Here is a 23,221-nt window from a genome sequence, read left to right on the forward strand (position 1 = left end):
AATCAAAATTAATCAATTTCAGAATTTTAAATACTGTTTGTAACTACCCGTGACACATTTCATGATGCATTGTAACACTGTCATGTTGGTAAAGGTCTGAGTCATACTAACTTTTTTCAAGGGCAAGGTGTTCCAACTCTTAAATTTGCATTGTTCAGTAGAGTGCCATTAGCCATGCATGGCTGTTTAAATTAAAATTAAATTTAAGCTTCAGTTCTTCACTTGTACTGGTCACATCTCCCAATGCTCTGTAGCCACATATCAGTTTGGTTCAGTTGCTCAGTCATGTCTGACTCTTTGCAACTCATGGACTGCAGCATGCCAGGCTTCCCTGTCCATCACCAACTCCTGAAGCTTACTCAGACTCATGTCTGTCAAGTTGGTGATGCCATCCAACCATCTCATCCTCTGTTGTCCCCTTCTCCTTATAAGGCTAGCGGCTAACATATTGGACAGCACTGCACTGTCCTAAATCATTCTTGAATCCCCCTCTTCCCAGCTCATCGCCATTATCTCTAGGCAGTGTACCATGGAGACTGAAGGTGTGGGCTTTGGAGTCAGACTGCATTAGCTCATATCTTACTAGCTGTTTGACTTTGAACATATCATATAACCTCTTAGTTTTCAATGTCCCCATCTATAAAATGGGGACACTAATAGCATAATCACATTCTAGGGGTTGCAAGGCAAGACTGTGATAATGCATTTAAATGAGATGCTTAGTACCATGCCTGGCCCACAGTAAGCCCTCATAGGTTTATCCGCTGTAACTACTATTGTCATCATGCCTTGCTGCATATCCCTTCAGCCACTTCTGAGCTCACATGTGGTCCTGGTGCACAGTCCCCTTTCAAGCTGACAACTTCTCACCTCAAGGCCTGCCTCCCTCTTTATCTCTGCCTGAGAACTTCCCTGGGTGCTATGTGACTTTGCTCAGGTGAAGGCAGAGAAGCCCAGAAATGCTGGGATTATACCTCTAGTGGAAGCTCACAACCATAGAAGGAAAGTGCCCACTTTCTTTACTGGGGCAATTCTGAGGTGTCTTCTCCGTAATCCTTGAGAGGCTCCCAGGGAAACCGAGTCCCCCACCCCCACCCTCTGTTCCACAGCAGATGTGATCAGTGATGCGCTGTTGTTGACCTTCCTCCCCTTCCTCTTTTACTTTCCTTCGCTTACTTGTGCTTCTTGGGATCTGCTCCCAACCTTGGTGGAACCCACACTAAGACAGCCGATCATCAGCACTACCACCACCACCATCAATTCTGGTTCTCATTATCTCAAGGCCAAGCTCTTATAGTAGCTTCCTGGCTTGTTTTCCCATCTTCTCTTCCATATTATAACCAGAGCTATCTCAGTTTAAATGTAGAGTTATGACTTACCTGCGTAAAGACTCTGATGCTTCCTTCTTGCCGACAGGTGGAGACTGAACTTAGTCCTGCAATAAAGAACTTTAACAAATTCCTTAGAGCCTACCTTACCAGCCTTACCTCTTGTTAGTCTTGCTGTACACCATCCTTTAAACATACCATTCTCCTTTGCACGTCTGTGTCTGAACACATGCTGTCTTCTCTGATTGGAGTAATAATAATTGCAGTGCACAGCTGTTAACCACCTACTCTGTACCAAGCAGAGCCCTATGTAGTCTGCACAGGTGAGTTCTTTAATCCTTAACTTTATGAAGAAGGTTTTTATGTTCTCCTTGTATTAGGGATGTAGAAACCCAGGCTTAGGGAAGTCCCATTCTTAATAGCAGAGTTTGGTAATACCAAGCTGATATCCTGTATTTGGCAGGAAAGCGGCATGACACAGGCCTAGTTTACTTAAAGGAAATCAACTTTACTCGCCCAGGAGAGAGAGATTTGGGGTTGGAGAGAGAGACAGAAGGAGAAAGAGGAATAGCATGGGCGATCTGCCTGCCTGTCTTCTCCATGCGTGTGTGCTCCCAGGGGAGAAAGAGTGGCACGGCTCTGCTGTTACCCACATTGTCCTGGGGGCGCCTTGCCAGTGAGTGTGACGAGAGTGCTTGCTTACTCACAACATTGCTATGACATAGCTGCCTGAACCCTTCCCAAAGACTTCCGAGAGATGGTATATCCATCTCCCTGCAGGCTTTTCAGGGTTGCCTTTGACTGTGTGACTTGTTACAGGCTGACTCTCCACTGCCTGATCCAAGGACGAGGTGAGACTCCATGGTCTTGCTTTCCTTTCCCACTTTGCCACCTTGTAGACACCTGCTCATCTCTTGCACAGCACCTCCTCGGGTAAGCTTTCTCCATCTCCGTTGGGAAGAGCCTTTCCTCCCACCCGGGCCTCTGTGGCCCCTGCACATGTTTCTGTCAGTGCTGTCCCGTGTGACCTTCTCATGATTTGTTTCTATACCACGTTCCCCAGCCAGGCAGTAGCTTCCTGAACCCCTCCTCTTTCCTTTCTCCAGTATCTGCTACAGTCCCCTCTCCATAGCAGTGAGAACTATCTTGGTTGTCAGCAAGGCAGGTCTCCATGCCTTCTAGAGAAAGGAGGGAGATCAATTCTGAATGGTTATTGTAATCAGTCATGTTCTTACAGAATCTGGAGACTGAAAATAATCTATTCTGTCTCTTTTCTCTTTCTCTTTGGTTTCTATTTTCTTTCTGTGGGGTTGCTATTTGATGATAGGTCTTTAAGAAGCCAGTTACTGCAGGGTAATGTGCCCCATCGAATTTTCCTTGTTAGATCCATGAAAACATGTTTTTGTTATCTGTCTTCGTACCCAAATTAAAACATCTCCGTCAGACAGCCAACCTCCCCCCAACCCTGAGACTGGCACCATCCCTGCAGAGTTTCCAAGTTATCATTCTGTTTTTCTATCTTGTGAAGGATGTGGTTTTTGGTTGTGTGATTCTTTTTAAGCTGCTTCATTTGTTTTTGGACTGATTAATAGCATAGCTACCCAAACTTGGACAGAAACGTCAAATTCAGAATCTCTGGAAGCAACAGCACCAAGATGCTAATTAGTTCATGTGTTCCATATGAATGAGACTCAAATACACAATCACTGCTTCCTTGTTTTCTCTCTCACCCTTGACTGTGCTGGCAAACCTTGCTTTTCCTTTTAGCTAAAAGAGGATTTATTGGGAACAAAAATCCTTTTCCTGTACTTCACCTGCTGGATGGAATGAATAAAAGCCTCAGGGGAAGATCTAAATATTTGACAAATATAACCTCAACCCCCAAAGTTTTAAATCTGGAATACATTTTACAGTCTAAATTTGAACCCAGGCCAGGGACATGCATGCTGATGCTGATTATTTGTGTTCTTTGGCAGAGGGTCTAGAGAAGTGATTTAATTCAATTGTGTGGGAAAGGGAAGGGGGAGAGAAAGATCATGTAAACATAGTGTCCACTTGGGTATCTATGTGCTGGACAGTGGAGTCCACCTGACTTCCCTCTTCCATCACTGGCCTCTGTCTTGCTGGCTGGCCTCAGTTTGCACCATGCTCCCCATCCCATGCTCTCCACTCTTGAGCCTCACTGGCACTGTGCTCCCATCTGCCACAGGGCCTTAGCACATGCTACTGCCCCTGTCTGGAATGTTCTTCACAGCCCACACTGCACCTCTTTACCTAGTCAGGCCTTACTCTTCTTGCACATAACAGCTCACTTTCTCAGGGAAGTCCCTAAGATATTTATGAGTGAGGTAAATCCTCCATTATGTATTTTGAGGACCCTGAATACTTCTCCCTTGTAAGCACCTGTCACACTCGGAGTTGTATGTTCTCCTGTATGGTCCTTGGTGTAAATTGTTTCCTAGGGTGTGGCATGTTTATATGGGGAAAATGATATGCAAGCGTTCGTGTTTTTCCTTTAAAGTTCTGTGTTTAATAGATGTTAGAAAAAAGTCTATATAGTAGTAGCTTGTCCCTTTGTGAGTATTTCTGCTTACAGTAGGCCTAAAATAGATAAAACTGTGAATCCACCTTTCATAAGCCATATGAATAAGGCAATGGGCATATAGGCAGAAATTTTGGAAGCAGTATGCAAATAACTGCAATTTGGAAAACAGTCTGTTCATATGTGTCCTGTCACTAGAACGTGGGCTGCAGAAGAGAGTCTCATCGTGCACCGTTGTACCCACTAGGCCTGGTGCATATTTTGGCCTTCATAAATATTTGTAGAAAGCCTGTTACATGACTAGATGAACAATTTAATGACTCAATGTGTGCCCCTCCCAGGCACATCAGGGAGCCATAGGTCAGATGACTAGAAAGAAGGCCAAGATTTGTCTTGAGGATCATCCGTATGGATGCACACAGTAGAGACAGGTTGGGACTTTGTATACTTAGAACATTCAGCTTGGGATGCCGAAAGATTGTGGAGGGTCTTGGGGATGTAGGAGACCTCTGCAGTTATCCTGCTCAGAGTGGTACTTCTAGCATCCTGGGCAGGTACAGTCACAGACAAGCTTCCCTAATAACAGACTCTGTGATGAAAGTTAGCATGCAGGAAGTTTGTTAGGATCTTGGGATGAACACCTGTGGGAGGAGAGGAAGCAGGACAGGGCAGAAGGAGAAGTTGAGGCCATCTCAGCATAGAGACCTCAGCTGACTTTATGAGAAGGTCTGAAGCTGAAATGATCTTTCAGAACTGCCTAAACCTGGCAGCTTCACAGACTGCCTCAGAGGGACATGCTCTTGAGCAAGGCACCTTAGGCCACCCATCTGCAGGTAATACTCTCAGCAGCTGGAGGATCATTTCTGAAGGGAGACCTGAGGGATGCCTCACAGAGTCAACCATAGACGGCTGTCTAGAATCCATGCAAAAATCTCCAGGAGTGGCAGATGGCAGCCACTGTCTGTAGATTTGCTTCAACCATGGAGTGGCTGTAGTTGTTAGAGAGAGTTTTTGCTTTATACTGAACCCAAAACCACTTTCTCAGCAAGTTCCAAATACCTGTACTCATTTTGACTATGAGCAAGAAAAGGAAAATGACCCTTGCATGATCTGAGAAGAGCTATGATGAAAAGTGAAAGTGAAGTCGCTCAGTCATGTCCAACTCTTTGGGACCCCATGGACTGTAGCCTACCAGGTTTCTCCGTCCGTGGGATTTCCCAGGCAAGAATACTGGAGTGGGTTGCCATTTCCTTCTCCAGGAGATCTTCCCAACCCAGGGATTGAACCCGGGTCTCCTGCATTGTAGGCAGACACTTTACTGTCTGAGCCACCAGGGAAGTCTATGATAGCTCATGTCAAATCTTCTCTTGACTGAATCACCTAGTTTCTTTTGCTGTTTTTTGGTATGTGTTTTTCTGGCCCCTTGCTATTCATCTTTTAGCCTCCATTTGCAAAACTTCATTTAATATGTAACATCTAAAATGAGATACAGTAATCCAGATGTGGCCTAACCAGCCCAGACTACAATGGGACAATTACATAACATCATCTGTGCCTTATAGAAGTAAGCTTGGAGGCAATTGAGATTCTTCTGTCTTTTTCAAATGAATTGCTGTGAAGCAAACTCTCTCCAAATGTGGGCTTATGAAAACAATCACTGGGAACCTAAATGGAGAATCTAGAAGATCATTTTATGCTCTCTCATGTTACATAGTATGTATAATTATATTTTTATAAAAATAATAGCAAATGTTTATTCAATCCTTATCGTACGCCAGATACTGGGTCAAAAATTCTTGCATGCCTCCATCTCATTGGATCCTCTCAACAAACCTGTGAGGTTGGTACTCTTTGTATCCTCATTTTGCAGGGGAGGAAACAGAGGATAGAGGATTAAGTAACCTGCGCTAAGTCACTAAGTCAGTAGATGGAAAAGCCAGGATTCCAACTCTGCCAGTCTGACCCCAGAGCTACCTTCTTCTGTATGTGGATATTATATTGGTTTCAGTTCAGTTCAGTCGCTCAGTCATGTCCGACTCTTTGCGACCCCATGAATCACAGCACACCAGGCCTCTCTGTCCATCAACATCTCCTGGAGTTCACTCAAACTCATATCCATCAAGTCAGTGATGCCATCCAGCCATCTCATCCTCTGTCGTCCCCTTCTCCTCCTGTCCCCAATCCCCCCCAGCATCCGAGTCTTTTCCAATGAGTCAACTCTTCGCATGAGATGGCCAAAGTACTAGAGTTTCAGCTTTAGCATCATTCCTTCCAAAGAAATCCCAGGGCTGATCTCCTTCAGAATGGACTGGTTGGATCTCCTTGCAGTCCAAGGGACTCTCAAAAGTCTTCTCCAACACCACAGTTCAAAAGCATCAATTCTTTGGTGCTCGGCTTTCTTCACAGTCCGACTCTCACATCCATACATGACTACTGGAAAAACCATAGCCTTGACTAAATGGACCTTTGTTGGCAAAGTAATGTCTCTGCTTTTCAATATGCTATCTAGGTTGGTCATAACTTTTCTTCCAAGGAGTAAGTGTCTTTTAATTTTATGGCTGCAATCACCATCTGCAGTGATTTTGGTTTGGGTTGACTTAAATTAGTGACTGACTTAACAATGTCTAAAGAAAGGACCTTGAACATACATGATGGGCTTCAGAGAAGCTTAGGGGGCTTAGAAAGATGTTATTTTATAGGGGACAAAGCCAAAACACTTGATGCTTTCAGATAAGGACTTTCTTCATGGCTGTTGTAAGCTTTTAAGGGTGAGGACCATACTTGTTCATCTTCTAACACTGTGTCTAGCACAGTATCTAAGTCATGTTTATGCTCATTACCAGGGCATTGTCTCTCTGCTCCATGTTCATTCTTCTCTGCTTTCTTTTCATGGTGGAGCTGGACCTTGTAATCTTTTCTCCTTCGCCAGCTGATGCCACTTAAGGTTTGTCAGTAGAGGGCGCTGGAGGGCTGCTGTGAGAGAAAGGGGCTTTTTTCTAGGGTTCTTGTGCTTTTCTTTTTGCTACTATGGCAATGGCCAGTGGGCAGCTTTCTGCTGAAGACCTAGTGGTGCACAACCTCCAGTGAGTGCCACTGACACCCCAGTGAGTTGCTTGCAGAGTTTTGCCAGTACTTCTGTGGGCAGCTCCCTGAAGCACCGTGCTGAGAGCTTCTGTCCCCTGTGTGCCACGGCCACACCTTTGCCCATGAAGTCTGAATGTTGTCCTCCAGAGAGGGGCTTCTCGCTTATTTGTTCCTTCCTTGAATACTTTTCTCAGTCTTGGGGGTTGTAACTGCTCCCTACATCTGCTGTTCAGTTATCTTCAGAGGTCGCTTTACCCCTCTTTGTAGACAGCCCCTTTTTACTAGCTAAAAATTCTTTCCATTGATATTTTCCTATTTAAATTATTGGTGTGGTTTCTGTCTTCTTATCAGACCTTGACTAACCTAGTCCCAGACGCTCAGTAGGTAATGGGTGAACTAGTGAGGGAATTGAGGTAAGATGCTTCATTTTCAGCTTATTGATGCTGTTTATCTTGTGGACTGGACTGGATTGACTAGCCTTCTGCCCAATCGAATTCTTCCCAGATGTTTCAGTTGCTTGGGAGTTACACATTTTCAAGTGTTATGTAAAACCATCTCTCTTTTTCATACCAATTAAATATGATGTGACAGGTTCTCGTAGCCCCAAAGATAAACCAATTTCTCCCTCGTTTTTCCTCTGTGCACTGCCACCCTGGATTGGGTTTTTGTCCTGTATTATCAGAAATCATCTGGTCAGTTCTAAAACAAGCACCGTTTCCTAGGTGATTTGGGGATCCTCATGTAGATATTCTTATTTTGAAAATGTCATAGATTTTACCTTTCATTTCTATGTTGTTCAGTTGCTAAGTCATGTCTGACTCTTTGCAACCCCGTGTACTGCAGCACTTCAGGCTTCCCTGTCCTTCACTATCTCTCAGCTTGCTCAAACTCATGTCCATTGAGTCGATGATGCCATCCAACCATCTTATCCTCTGTTGCCCTCTTCTCCTCTTGCCCTCAATCTTTCCCAGCATCGGGGTCTTTTCCAGTGAGTCGGCTCTTAGCATAATGTGGCCAAAATATTGGAGCTTCAGCTTCAGCATCAGTCTTTTTAATGAATATTCAGGTTTGATTTCCTTTAGAATTGACTTCGGAGAAGGCAGTGGCAACCCACTCCAGTTCTCTTGCCTGGAAACTCCCATGGACGGAGGAGCCTGGTAGGCTGCAGTCCATGGGGTGGCAAAGAGTCAGACATGACTAAGTGACTTCACTTTCACTTTTCACTTTCATGCATTGGAGAAGGAAATGGCAACCCACTCCAGCTTTCTTGCCTGGAAAATCCCAAGGATGGAGGAGCCTGGTAGGCTGCTGTCTACAGGGTCGCACAGAGTCGGACAGGACTGAAGCAACTTAGCAGCAGCAGCAGCAGAATTGACTTATTTGATCTCCTTCCAGTCTGACGGACTCTCAAGAGTCTTCTCCAACACCACAGTTCAAAAGCATCAATTCTTCAGCACTTACCCTTCCTTATGGTTTAACTCTCACATCCATACATGACTACTGGAAAAAAGCATAACTTTGACTATGTGGACCTATGTTGGCAAAGTGATATCTTTGCTTTATAATATGCTATCTAGACGGATGGTGGCGCTAGTGGTAAAGAACCCGCCTGCCAGGGCAGGAGACCCAAAAGGCTGAGGTTTGATTCCTGGGTCAGGAAGATCTCCTGGAGAAGGGCATGGCAATCCACTTCAGTATTCTTGCCTGGAGAATCTCATGGATAGACAAGCCTGGTGGGCTACAGTCCATGGGGTCACAAAGAGTTGGACACAACTGAGTGACTAACACAACAGGTATGTCACAGCTTTCCTTCTAAGGATCAAGCATCTTTTATTTTCACGTCTGCAGTCACTGTCAACAGTGATTTTGGAGCCCAGGAAAATAAAATCTGTCACTGCTTCCCCTTCTGTTTGCCTTGAAGTGATGGGACCAGATGTCATGATTTTAGTTTTTTGAATGTTGAGTTTTAAACCAGCTTTTTCACTCTCCTCTTTTACCTCTTTAGTTCCTCTTCACTTTCTGCCATTAGAATGGTATCATCTATTTATCTGAAGCTGCTGCTATTTCTACCTGCAATCTTGATTCCAGCTTGTGATTCATCCAGCCCATATTTGCAGAGCATGGTGTGCTCTGCAAATAAGTTAAATAAATTGGGTGACAGTATACAGCTTTGTTGTACTCCTTTCCCAATTTTGAACTAGTCAGTTGTTCCATGTAAGATTCTAACTGTTGATTCTTGACCCACATACAGGTTTCATTTCTATAGGCAACGACTAAATTCTGAACATAGTTGATATTCCCAGGCTATGAACAGTCCTGTGTCTACAATTTACACAAAACGTGTGAGCATAGGATAGCATTCCTATCACATATTGTGGAGAAGAAAGTTCAGTAAAGTAATCTAATGTCTTGCTCTTACGTGTCTCTGCTGCTGCTGCTGCTGCTAAGTCGCTTCAGTCGTGTCTGACTCTGTGCGACCCCGTAGACGGCAGCCCACGAGGCTCCCCCATCCCTGGGATTCTCCAGGCAAGAACACTGGAGTGGGTTGCCATTTCCTTCTCCAATGCATGAAAGTGAAAATGAAAGTGAAGTTGCTCAGTTGTGTCTGACTCTTAGCGACCCCATGGACTGTAGCCCACCAGGCTCCTCCATCCATGGGATTTTCCAGACAAGAGTACTGGAGTGGGGTGCCATTGCCTTCTCCTATGTATTTCTAGGTTAGACTAAAATGTTTTTCCTGAGGCACATTTCATTTCCACATGAAATGTGGAAATCACAATGAAGTGTGTTTCTGTGATGATTTGTACAAATTGCCTACCTACAGCTACATCCCCAAACACTACAGCCAAGTGAACTAAATCCTGAAATTGAATACAGTTCCAAAGAGGTAGTGCCCAACCCTTCATTAAGGCTGATAGAAAAGCACATCAAGGACGTGGTGAGGTTTTGCTTGTTTATGTAATAAAATAGACACCAGTGTTTAGCTGCTGAATGTATAAATTTAGCCTGTGTGACAGTTGGAAGCTAAGAAGGAAGGAAGCAATTTGGGAAATACCTCCTCCCCACATCACAAATATTCTCAGACTCCTTGGAAGACCCCAAAACACCAAAACAAGGCCCTACAGTATATGCATTTTATAAAAGCAAATCCACTCTCTAGCTTCAGGCTGTGTGTGACCTGGTTTCTCTCTCTAATTTTATAGCTAGAGTGGAAAGCTAACAATGTAGTATGTCATGGTCAATATGTCAACCACAGAGTAAGTACCATGTTACAGAAAGATCCCAATAGTCACTTAGTATCATTCCTTTGTAACTTGAGAGGGTATTGGATGAATCACTGGGGTCCAGAGTACCCGATGTCAGATCCCCATGTCTTAAGCACTCAGTTGTCTGCCTAGATTTTAGATTAATTTTATGTACAGTGGCAAAGGGAATCTTTCTCAGGGTGAAGAAGAGGTTTAGGGAGCCAAATCGGAAGGAGGGGAGTGTGCCACGTTTTATGAGCCATCATTTCAACTTTAATACTTGTCAAACAAATCCTTAGCAATTGTGAAATGGAAAACATACAAATCCCACTGCTTGGCTGGGCTTCTTACTTTGCACGAATGCTCCTGAAAAGATTTTTTTTTTTTAATTTGCAAAAGTTCAGTTAAGGGCACATCTCTGTTTAGTGTGTCACTTTTATCATGCTTGTTAATATCCTAACAACCCAAAAGCAATTAGGTTTGGGATTCCCCTCCTCTCTTCACCACGGGCAGACAGGCCATCACTGTCCGACAGGCCATCACTGTCCTGCCAGAAATATGAAAGGTGACCTCATTTATATTTTTCTCTTTGCAGTCCAGTTCACCCATAAGAAGCATCCATAAGAGGTCAATTCTCAAGCACCCTAAACCCCTCAAATATTTAGAGCGTAGGGTTACACTCTCTGGTTGGTTCAGCAAGGATGGGAATTTTTGAATCTCTGAGTAAGATGTAGTCCAGTTGCAGTGATGTTTATCTTATGACTGAGTCATGAATGGTATATACTTTTTTTTTTTTTTAGTAAATAAGAGCATCATTTCTATAAAGTGATGGAGACTGGAGAGGATGCTTAGAGGCCCTGGGTTTCTAGCCTTTTCCTGGCTTAGTCCACTTTTCATGTCTTGTTCAGAAAAGATTATGAAATAGGAATTGTGGGGTCAAGAGTGAGGCATGAAGTGAAGACAGTGGGAGTTAGGGAGGCGATGACCTGAAACCCCAAAGTCATGAGATTTCTGTAGGAGGAGGTTGTTTTTGTTGTTGTTTAGTCACTAAGTCGCGTCCAAATCTTTGTGACCCCGTGGACTATCGCCCACCAGGCTACACAGGAGGGGAGAGGGTCAGAGTCTCTGTAGCTCTGAGAGCAGAAATCTGCTGAGACCAGCATTGGAGGCAGCACTGAGTGCCCATGGGATCTGCATCACTGCATTTGCTTTGCATGATTAGTAGCAAACCAGCTAAAAGAATTCATTATGCCCTTAAAACAGATGGTTCCTGGGTAACAGGATGTCCCTTTGTATTGTTTATTCAAGAGCAAACCATGTCTTATATATCTTTTTTGTTTTAATTAATTTACTTTTTAATTGAAGGACAATTGCTTTACAGAATGTTGTTGTTTTCTTGTCAAACGTCAACATGAATCAGCCATAAATATACGTATATCTCCTCCCTCTTGAGCCTCCCTCCCTCTCTCTCCCCATCCCACCCCTCTAGGTTGATACAGAGCCCCTGTTTGAGTTTCCTGAGCCATACAGCAAATTCCCATTGCCTATCTGTTTTACATGTGGTGACATAAGTTTCCATGTTACTCTGTCCATACAGCTTGCCCTCTCTTCCCCTCTCCCCATGTCCAGAAGTCTGTTTCCTTTGTTTCTCCACTGCTGCCCTGCAAGTAAATTCTTCGGTTCCATCTTTCTAGATTCTGTATATATGCCTTAGTATACTATATTTATCTTTCTGACTTACTTCACTGTATAATAGGCTCTAGGTTCATCCACCTCATTAGAACTGACTCAAATGTGTTCCTTTTTATGGCTGCGTAATATTCCATTGTGTATGTGTACCACAGCTTCTTTGTCCATTCATCTGTTGATGGACATCTAGGTTGCTTCCATGTTCTAGCTATTGTAAACAGTGCTGCTGGGAACAATGGGATGCATGTCTTTTTCAGTTTTGGTTTCCTCAGTGTATATGCCTAGGAGTGGGATTGCTGGGTCAAATGGTGGTTTTATTGCTAGTTCTTTAAGTAATCTCCATACCATCTTCCATACTGGCTGTATCAATTTGCATTCCCACCAACAGTGCAAGAGGGTTACCTTTTCTCCACACCCTTTCCAGCATTTATTGTTTGTAGACTTTTTGATGGTGGCCATTCTGACTGGTATGCATGATCTCTCATTGTCGTTTTGATTTGCATTTCTCTAATAATGAGTGATGTTGAGCATCTTTTCATGTGTTTGTTAGGCATCTGTATGTCTTCTTTGGAGAAATGTCTGTTTAGGTCTTTTCCCCGCTTTTTTATTGAGTTGTTTGTTTTTCTGGTATTGAGTTGTATGCGCTGCTTGTATATTTTGGAAATGAATCCTTTGTCAGTTGTTTCATTTGCTATTATTTTCTCCCATTCTGAGGGTTGTCTTTTCACCTTGCTTTTAGTTTCCTTTGCTGTGCAAAGGCTTTTAAGTTTAATCAGGTCCCACTTGTTTACTTTTGTTTTTATTTCCATTACTCTAGGAGGTGGGTGTGGAGGATCTTGCTTTGATTTATGTCATTGAGTGAAGAGCATACCATGTCTTTGAAAACACTAAAGTCAAACAAAATATATGAGCCTAGTAGGGTCCAGTCATCTTTGGGAAGGAGATTGGTTGCATTAAGCCAGTGTATTTTAATCTGTGGTTGTGACCCTGAATGCTGTGACCCCATTTAATTGATGTTTGACCAGCATTTTTTAGGGGAATGTAATAGAAAAATCTCAGTGTGCATTTCATATGTATAATGTTTTACATTTTTTGGTTTCAATTATGTGAATGTTAAAAGCAATATGTGTACTATGTTAGAAAATGGAATAGAAAATGTAGTTCTTATAGTTGCTTAAGCTCCAAAAACTAGACAACTACTAATTTAGGCAACTTTAGAAGGAAAAGGAGGGATCGATCGTGATACATAACTCACAGAGTGAGCAAACACCACCCAACTATTTTTTATAGTTACATGTACACATGTGAGCATGCATGCATGTGCAAGCATATGCATATGTTTGCATATGTGTGAGGGTGCATGTGTGTGATCTGATTCTGTCACAATGTCTAGGATGCAGTGTCCTTCCTTCTAAGAATAAGAAGTCATAATGTTGTTCAGTTGCTCAGTCATGTCTGACTCTTTACGACCCCATGGACTACAGCACGCCTGGCTTCCCTATCCTTCATCATCTCCTGGAGTTTGCTCAAACTCATGTCCGTTGAGTTGATGATACCATCCAACCCATCTCATCCTCTGTCACCCCCTTCTCCTGCCCTCAATCTTTCCCAGCATCACGATCTTTTCCAGTGAGTCAGCTCTTTGCGTCAGGTGGCCAAAGTATTGGAGCTTCAGATTTAGCATCAGTCTTTTTAATAGCATTCAGGGTTACTTTCCTTTAGGATTGACTTGTTTGATCTCCTTGCAGTCCAAGGGACTCTTAAGAGTCTTCTCCAACACCACGGTTCAAAAGCATCAATTCTTTGACACTCAGCCTTCTTTATGGGCCAGCTCTCACGTCCCTACGTGACTACTGAAAAATCATAGCTTTGACTATATGGACTTAGGAATTTATTTAAGGAGATGTTTTTTATGTGTTAATTTCAGAAAATCCAATGGGCAGACCTCTAACCCTACATCAAGGTTCTGGAAGATGCAAGAGATGCTCTTCTTTCCATTGACTGAAAACTGTAAGTATAGCCTTAAATTTTTTTTCAAGTTATTGTACCTTTGCCAAGTGCAAGCTGGTTAGCTTTCCAATAGTAGCATAATTTTGCATGCTACGATGAAGAATTAGTGTTGCAGGGCCACCCCAGACAGGTCATGGTGTAGAGTTCTGACAAAAAGTGGTCCACTGAAGTAGGAAATGGCAAACCACTCTAATATTCTTGCCTTGAGAACCCCATGAAAAGTATGAAAAGGCAAAAAGATATGGCATCAGAAGATGAGCCCCCCCCAGGTTGGTAGATGTCCAATATGCTACTGAGAAGGAGTGAAATAAGTACAAAAAGAATGAAAAAAGGCTGGGCCAAAGAGGAAATGATGCCCAGGTGTGGATGTATCTGGTGGTGAAAGTAAAGTTCAGTGCTTTAAAGAACAATATTGCATAGGAACCTGGAATGTTAGGTACATGAATCAAGGTAATTTGGAAGTGGTCAAACAGGAGATGGCAAGAGTGAACACCGACATTTTAGGGATCAGTGAACTAAAATGGATGAGAATGGGTGAATTTAATTCAGATGACCATTATGTTTACTATTGCAGCCAAGAATCCTTTAGAAGAAAGGGAGTAGCCCCCATAGTCAACAAAAGAGTCTGTAATGCAATCTCAAAAATGACAGAATGATCTCGGTTCATTTCCAAGGCAAATCATTCGACATCACAGTAATTCAAGTCTGTACCCCAACCAGGTTCTAATGTCAAAGAAGCTGAAGTTCACCAGTTCTGTGAAGACCTATAAGGCCTTCTAGAACTATCATCAAAAAAAGATGTCCTTTCATCATAGGTGATTGGAAATCAAAAGTAGGAAATCAAGAGATACCTGGAGTAATAGGCAAGTTTGGCTTTGGAGTACAAAATGAAGGAGGGCAAAGGCTAACAGTATTGTCAGGAGAACACACTGGTCATAGCAAACACCCTCTTCCAACAACCCAAGAGATGACTCTACCCATGGACATCACCAAATGGTCAATATAGAAATCAGATTGATGATATTCTTTGCACCCGAAGATGGAGAAACTCTATATAGGCAGCAAAAAGAAGACCTGGAGTGGACTGTGGCTCATATCATGAACTCCTTATTGCAAAATTCAGGCTTAAATTGAAGAAAGTAGGGAAAACCACTAGGACATTTAGGTATGACCTGAATCAAATCTCATGATTATACAGTAGAGGTGGTGAATAGATTCAAGGGATTAGATCTGATAGACAGAGTGCCGAAGAACTGTGGATGGAGGTTTGGAACATTGTACAGTAGATGGTGACCAAAACCATCCCAAAGAAAAAGAAATGCAAGATGACAAGTTGGTTGTCTGAGGAGACCTTAAAAATAACTGAGAAAAGAAGAGAAGTGAAAGGCAAAGGAGAAAGGGAAAGATATACCCAGCCTATTGCAGAGTTCCAAGAATAGCAAGGAGAGATAAGAAAGCCTTCTTAAGTGAACAATGCAAAGAAATAGAGGAAAACAATAAAATAGGAAAGGCTGGAGATCTCTTCAAGAAAATTGGAGATACCAAGGGACCATTTTTTACTAGAATGGGCACAATCAAGGACAGAAATGGCAAGGACCTAGCAGAAGCAGAACATATTAAGAAGAGGTGGCAAGACTACACAGAACTATACAAAAAGGTCTTAATGACCTGGATAACTGTGATGGTGTGGTCACTCACTGAGAGCCAGACATTTTGAAGTGTGAAGTCAAGTGGGCCTTAGGAAGCATTACTATAAGCAAAGCTAGTGGAGATGATGGAATTCCAGCTAAGCTACCTCAAATCCTAAAAGAAGATGCTATGAAAGTGCTACACTCCATATGTCTGCAAATTTGGAAAATAGCAGTGGCCACAGGACTGGAAAAGGTCAGTTTTCATTCCAATCCCAAAGAAGAGCAATGCCAAAGAATGTTCAAACCATCATGTTATGTGATCATTTCACATGCTAGCAAGGTAATGCTCAAAATCCTTCAAGCTAGGCTTCAATGGTACATGAACTGAAAACTTCCGGATATATCAAAGTAGCTTTAGGAAAGACAGAAACCAGAGATCAAATTTCCAATATCCACTGGATCATAGAAAAAGCAAGGGAATTCCAAAAACATCTGCTTCATTGACTATGCTAAAGCCTTTTACTGGGTGGATCACAACAAACTGAGGAAAAGTCTTAAGAAGTTGGGAATACCAGACCATTTTACCTGCCTCCTGTGGAACTTGTATGCAAGTCAAGAAGCAACAGTTAGAACTGGACATAGAACAATGGACTTGTTCCAACTTGGGAAAGAAGTACATCAAGGCTGTATATTGTAACCCTGCTTATTTTACTTATATGCGCAGTACCTCATGGGAGGTGCCAGGCTGGATGAATCATAAGCTGGAATCAAGATTGCCAGGAAAAATATCAACAATCTCAAATACGCAGATGATACCACTCTGATGGCAGAAAGTGAAGAGGAACTAAAGAGCCTCTTGTTGAGGGTGAAAGAGGCGAGTGACAAAGCTGGTTTAAAACTCAACATTCAAAAAACTAAGATCATGGCATCAGAAAACTAATTTCATGGCAAATAGATGAGAAAAAGTGTAAACGGTGTCTGATTTTATTTTCTTGGGCTCCAGAATCACTGCTGATGGTCAGTTTCATGAAATTCACTTTCATGACTGCAGTCATGAAATTAAAAAATGCTTGCTCCTTGGAAGAAAAGCTATGACAAACCTAGACTGCATATTAAAAAGCAGAGACATCACTTTGTCGACAGAGATCCATATAATCAAAGGTATGGTTTCTCCAGTAGTCATGTGCAGATGTGTAGGTTGGACCATAAAGAGAAGGCTGAGTGCCTAAGAATTGGTGCTTTTGAACTGTAGTGCTAGAGAAGATTCTTGAGAGTCCCTTGAACCATAAGGAGATTGAACCAGTCAATCCTAAAGGAAATCAACCCTGAATATTCATTAAAAAGACTAATGCTAAAGCTGAAGCTCCAATACTTTGGCCACCTGATACAAAGAGCCTACTCATTGGAAAATACTCTGATGCTGGGAAAGGTGGAGGGCAAGAGAAAAAGGGGGCAACAGAAGGATGAGAGGGGGTGACAGAGGGATGAGATGATTAGATGGCATCACCGACTCAGTGGACATGGGTTTGAGCAAACTCTGGGAGATGGTGAAGGACAGGGAAGCCTGGGGTGCTTCAGTTTATGGGATCACAAAGAGTCAGACACAACTTCGCAACTCAACAACAACAACAACAAGTTAGTAACGGTCCTTGGCTCTTCAGGGGGCAAATTTCCTGCATATATTTCCCTAATGGATTCCTGGAAAAGCACTGTTATTACCTTAGGTTTCCAAACAAAATGAAAAAATGTTTTTCCTATCAACCTTCAATGTCTCATATCTGGTAACAAGCTAAGTGAACAAACAAAGCAGCCAGAGCTCAGGGATGCCAGCTAAGTCCTTGCGCAGGGAGATGAGACACGGTGACGTTGAAAAACCGAGAGAAAAGTTTTCGCCTATAAGTGTAACATTTACTAATATTTTTAAGGTGCAAAAAAAGAGAGACAGTGATGTGAATGACAGGCATCTTCTTCTTCTGAGGTCTGCTTTGCAGCCCAGGAACTTGATCGGTTTAAGCAGTATGCTTTACAAGGTTGAGGACCTGGGCTCCATCTCCTCCAGTACAAAGCACAGACCCTTATCTTCGGTAACATGGGATGCTCTAGTCAGTTTTTTGTAAGTCCACATGGTTAGCCATAGGAGGCTTTAATTATCACCCCTTCCGAGGAAACAGATTTCCACCACCTCTACCATCATCACATTGAAAACAATCAGAAGCGTATATGCTCCTGATGCTTTGTGCAAAATGCCAGGCAACTTGTAGCAGTTGGCTTGAAAATGAATCCACACGACAGGCATCTGACAGGCAGATGGCTCCGCAACTTTCTCACGGGAGAGAGAGAGCAACAGGAATGCTCCATGCTTGAGGAACGAGAACATGTTCAAAACAGAACAGGGAACTGCCGCCCACTTCCTTCATGTAAGTTTGGAAGGCTTTTTTTTTTTATTGATTTGAAGGCTATCACCCTGAACTGACATGGTTCTGCAATTGCAGTGTTAGGTTTACCTGGCCATATCCTGACACTTGGATAGAGGTTTATCTCAAGCTGGGGGCTGCTAATTCTTCCAAAACCTTGGTTTCTGGGAGTTGTTTATTCAGCAGTAATCTACAGATTCTCTGGTCTTTACTTGACTGAAAGAAATGAATCCTCAGCATTTTTCATTATAAACATTATATAATGCCCTGGGAGAGAATACAGCAGCAAACCAGGCAGACAGTGTTCCCAGGGGCACCAGGACCCAGTGAAATGCCTGGCACACCTTTGGCACTTACTCATCAAGCGAATACACAAATAACGACTGGGCTGAGCTTGTCAAGTTCACAGTAATGTTTCTTCTCAATGCTTTGCGTCTTTGCAACCACAGACTTCTGTCTCATCTTTTAGCCACAGTTTTAATTTTTCTTGGCCAATGTTATACTTGAATTTGATTCATAAACTAAAAATTATGGACCATTATAAATATCTTAGAATTTGTCTCTGGGTACCTTTTCCTGGCCAAATCTTTATAGTCAAGAGATGTCAAGCCACACTGCACTATCCCCAACTTCCCTGCAAAGACTTACTAAAATAAAATAAAATTGTCTTATCCGAGTTACAAAAACAGAAAAAGTTATGAAATGTTCTGCTGTACAAATGCAGAATTATATTAATAATGTAGTGTTAACTTAGTTCCTCAATTGTAGTATCATGCTGAACTTTCACATATTGCCATTTTTCTTATTCATAATAGTTCAATTACTAAGGAATTACCTTTCAATTAGTAATTACTGAAAATCATTATAAGACATCAGTTTTTATACACAATTATATCATTGCTTGAGAGTCCCCATTTTCAAAAGAAAATTTATAACACCACAGTGAAAAACAAAGAGAAATCTCATTTTCGAAGGTAAATGTAGTAGTCTAAGTAGTAGATAATTAAGGAGCTTATATAGCATATGCTATTATTATCATTCTCAATGGCTGAATACTAATGAGTTTAACTGCCTTTGAGCTATATATTTTTAAATATGGGTAGAAGGTACAATCTCACAGTAAATTTAAATGGCTTATTAAAGGCCTTTACATGGCAACAGTGTCATGTCAGAGATGAATGGTGTTTCTAATTTGCTAGCCACTTGGGTCAAGTTTTCTTGAAGCAGGAAGCATATTTATATAAGTAATCATCACACAAACAGCCTTTTGGGAAAAGCTGTTTGTGAGCGTTTAACATTTTTGAAGTATGCTTTTGTATATCTTCTAAATGAGCATTTTATAGGCATTGGGCCAAAGCGCTTTAAACCCACAATCCTTAACTCAAGCATAACTGCCTGAGTGCAGGAAGATCCATGGGGCATGGGGTCTGGGTTTGAGCCCCTTTATATTTGAATAACACTTTTAGGGACCTTGCTATTTAATGTGTGGGGGTGGAGTGGATAGGCAGCAGCATCTGCAGCACCTAGGAGCTTGTAAGAAATGGGAAAACTCCACCACAGACCCACTGAACCATAGTCTGCAGTCAAACAAGATGCTCTATGGTTTGTAAGCAGTGCCCCGAGACCCCAAACCTGTACTTTCTGGTGCCCACACACAGGTCATGGTGTCCCTTTCTCTTTCCTTCTCATTTCTAGAATATCCTTTTTGGAGAATAACATTCTCTCAGCCCATGCTTCCCCTATCTTATCACTCCCACACCCACTCCCCAGACCCAAATGAACTTTGCAACACCTGACAACCTGATTTTTATCAAGAACCCACTTCTGCTCTCCACCTGACATCATCCAAGGGCTTCCTGCTGCTGAATGACCAGGGGGATCTCAAGACATTGTAACAGCTCCTAAGGCTGTGCCTTCATTCTGCTCTCCTGTGCCTGAGCCTCCCACAATCCTCCCAGTGGGATTGTGCACTGAAATCCCACTCGAATCCAGTCAGCTTCCCCTTGCCATTGGAATCCCTTCTGTTCTTGAGGGAGGATTTCTTCATCCATGTTTCCACTCATGGAAAGCTGCCTTCCTCCAACCTAGCCATCAACTTTTCTGCTGACATTCGTGATGGATTGAAAGGATGAAAGGGAATCATGCCAGATGTTCGGGGGACTCACAGGCAGGGTTTACTCTGTAGAGGGAATTGCATGCAGTTACTCCCAACCCACTTGGCAGCCCCCTGCTCATACTTCATTTGGCCCCACCCATGCATTGAGAGGCTCAGCCAGCAGCAGATGCCCAGAGGCAATTGGACTTCCAAACCAGACCCAGACTGGCCAGCCAGCTGGCCCCTAAAAGCCATTTGGTCCCTCAGTTCCAAACTGTGCCAGGATGAAGGGCTCTAAAAATAGTGAACTGGGCATTTAGAAGCGCGTTACAGGTTTAGGCTCTGTGGGCCAGGGGTTAGCACGGCCAATGGTAAAGGGTACAATCTGGGGTCAGCCAGGTGAGGACCCCTTCAGATTCCTCTGGAGTGGTCAGCACCCACAACAGATTTCTTTAATCAGAGGAGACTGGCAGGGGGAGAAACAAGATGGCTTTCTGGCCGAAGTGAGTCCGAGGACCGAGTTTAGACCTTCCGTTCTTCTTGAGACCAACGAACCAATGCTTCTCTGCATGCTTCTTGGATATGTAGGTGTTGTAATGGTTTTCCTCCAACCTTTCCAGGAACAAACATTCCTCATTGGGTGTCTGCTAAAAAAAATAATAAAACCAGAGAGAGTAGAATAATTAGTGAGTGGTTTTCGGTGGGGTTCCTCTGTTTACTAGTTGTGTGACCTTGGGCAAGTTAGTGAGGCTCTCGTGCTTCACTTTTTTTTGTTCATTGAAGCAAATGCTGGGAAAATAAGGGAACCTGTGCCTGAGGCTAAAAATGAGGACTTCGGTGAGCCTTCAGTGTGCGTCTGCTGTTACGCAAACTCTTCTCGCGTCTGTTGTGCTCAGGACCCTGCACTCTCCCATGGAGGAAATCCTGAATGACTTTAAGTACCTCAAGCACAAGGCTGAATCTTTTGTCTCTGTGGAGACCTGACACCTAGGTTTGACCGTGAGAAACATCCAAAATAGGTGAGACCAGATTGTGATGCTGTGGGCCCTTCTTAGGTGTGATCCTGAGGAGTAAATGAAACCTGCCGATTTTACTTTACACCCTGGTGATTTTCACTAACAACATCAGGATTTTACTTTAATGCTATTGTGAACATGCTGCTGCTGCTGTACTGCTAAGTCGCTTCAGTCGTGTCCTACTCTGAGCGACCCCATAGACGACAGCCCTTCAGGCTTCCCCGTCCCTGGGATTCTCCAGGCAAGAACACTGGAGTGGGTTGCCATTTCCTTCTCCGATACATGAAAGCGAAAACTGAAAGTGAAGTCGCTCAGTCGTGTCCGACTCTTCCCGACCCCATGGACTGTAGCCTACCAGGCTCCTCGGTCCATGGGATTTTCCAGGCAAAAGTACTGGAGTGGGTTGCCATTGCCTTCTCCATTATGAACATGAGTGCACAAAATATGTCCTGAGCACAAAACACATCCTGAACATAAAGGGTTTTTTTTTTTTTAATGAAAATAACTTTATTTGTTGCTACTTATCAAAAGAATGGTACTTGTAAAAATCACAGCTTCACTTTAAAAACAGAAAGAAAAAAATCACCCCAAAGCATATCCATTCAGATATAGGCATCTGTTAACAGTTGATGAACTTCCTTCCATACATCTTTATGTATGAGCATACAGAGACTAGATAGGCCATATGGATATAGATTTAGGATGTTATCAAAATGGCATGTTATCTCTGCTGTTTTAAAAATGGGTGATAAACCTATGAAAACATTTAATCTCACTAGCAAGAAGATGCAAATTAAAAAATGATTTAACTTATGTTGGTTATAATAATCTTAAAAAGATTTACAAGGCTTAGTATTGGGGAGAGTGTGGGGAATAGGCACTTTTACACACAGTTGGTGAGATAAATTGGTGGAAACTTTTTGAGGGGACTTTTGCATATGCTGAAGCTGAAACTCCAATACTTTAACCACCTGATGTGAAGAACTGACTCATTAAAAAAGACCCTGATGCTGGGAAAGATTGAAGGCAAGAGGAGAAGGGGATGAAGAAGATGAGAAGATTGGATGGCATCACCAACTCGATGGACATGAGTTTGAGCAAGCTCTGGGAGTTGGTAATAGACAGGGAGGCCTAGCGTGCTGCAGTCCATGGGGTCGCAAAGAATTGGACATGACTGAGTGACTGAATTGAACTTGCATATGCATCAAAATTTAAAGTATTCATTACCCTTGACTCAGTGATTTCCCTTCTAGGGATTGACACTTCTGAGATAGTTGAGCCAGTGTAAAACTATATTTTCAAAAGCTGTTCTTTGAAATATTGGCTATAATGATAACAAGGGAAACAATATAAGTACCCATGGAAAGGTGATTGGTTAAATGGAGAGCGGTATGTCCACGTGAAAGGATCCAATGCAACTGTCAGTTTATTAACTGGATAGATAGTTAAAACATTTTAAATTGTGCAATTACATTGAAAATATCTACCAACAATTACTTTTCTTTTTTTTTTTTTTACTAAAATACATGTTAGAATGGGAGGGACTCCAGTTCTTGGCACTTTCTATTTGTCAAGATTTCAGAATACATTAATTATGTTTGGACATAAGACAGGAATTTTAAAATACATGTGCTCTGTATTGACTTAGCTCCAATTCCAAGTCATGTGATGTCTGTATTATCTCTTCACTCAGCAGCGATTGGCAAGTCCCTTTCTGGTGGTTTCCAGTCCTATTGTTTATTCTCTACTGGTGAGCATGTTTGTCTGTATAGACTGTCAGTCCGTCTGAGGAAAGAGATGGAATCTTGTCAGCCTTGTGTCTCCTCCCCAACACAGAGAACTTGCACATAAGAGGTGCTCACCAAGTAGGTGATGAATGTACTTTCATTCTTGAGTTCATTTGAAGTATTCAGTGAGGTTATCTCTGATTAGTAAGGAACTACATAAAAGGATTATACAGTGAAAGTGACAGATAGATTCAAGGGATTAGATCTGATAGAATGCCAGAAGAACTATGGATGGAAGTTCCTAACATTGTATACGAGGCGGTGATCAAAACCATTCCCAAGAAAGAGAAATGCAGAAAGGCAAAATGGTTGTCTGAGGAGGCCTTACAAATAGCTGAGACAGAAGAGAAGTGAGGCAATGAGAAAAGCAAAGATATACC

At 42.5% G+C, this 23,221-nt stretch overlaps 2 protein-coding genes across 19 annotated transcripts in view; one reads left to right on the top strand and one right to left on the bottom strand.

The window, feature by feature from the left end:
• LOC133251412 (uncharacterized) overlaps window positions 1–23,221 on the top strand; it is a 391,267-nt gene that overhangs the window by 292,926 nt on the left and 75,120 nt on the right. For all 10 annotated transcript variants that reach the window (XR_009737610.1, XR_009737606.1, XR_009737602.1 and 7 more), the window contains exons 6-7: window positions 2,148–2,261; window positions 13,816–13,898. Coding sequence is in view for 1 of the 10 variants with exons in the window: in XM_061423823.1 (XP_061279807.1) it covers window positions 2,148–2,261; window positions 13,816–13,898 (197 nt within the window). In the remaining 9 variants the exon portion in view is untranslated. The remainder of the gene's footprint in view (window positions 1–2,147; window positions 2,262–13,815; window positions 13,899–23,221) is intronic.
• The window catches only part of FGF1 (fibroblast growth factor 1), a 106,978-nt gene continuing 101,172 nt past the window's right edge, over window positions 17,416–23,221 (bottom strand). For 7 of the 9 annotated variants that reach the window (XM_061423826.1, XM_061423824.1, XM_061423825.1 and 4 more), the window contains one exon: window positions 17,416–20,685. In XM_061423826.1, the coding sequence (XP_061279810.1) occupies window positions 20,491–20,685 (195 nt within the window). In that variant the 3' untranslated portion in view covers window positions 17,416–20,490. The remainder of the gene's footprint in view (window positions 20,686–23,221) is intronic. The other 2 variants (XM_061423832.1, XM_061423833.1) reach the window with 2 other exon arrangements.

The sequence above is a fragment of the Bos javanicus genome, chromosome 7 (assembly GCF_032452875.1).
Source record: "Bos javanicus breed banteng chromosome 7, ARS-OSU_banteng_1.0, whole genome shotgun sequence".
NCBI classification, from domain to species: Eukaryota; Metazoa; Chordata; class Mammalia; order Artiodactyla; family Bovidae; genus Bos; species Bos javanicus.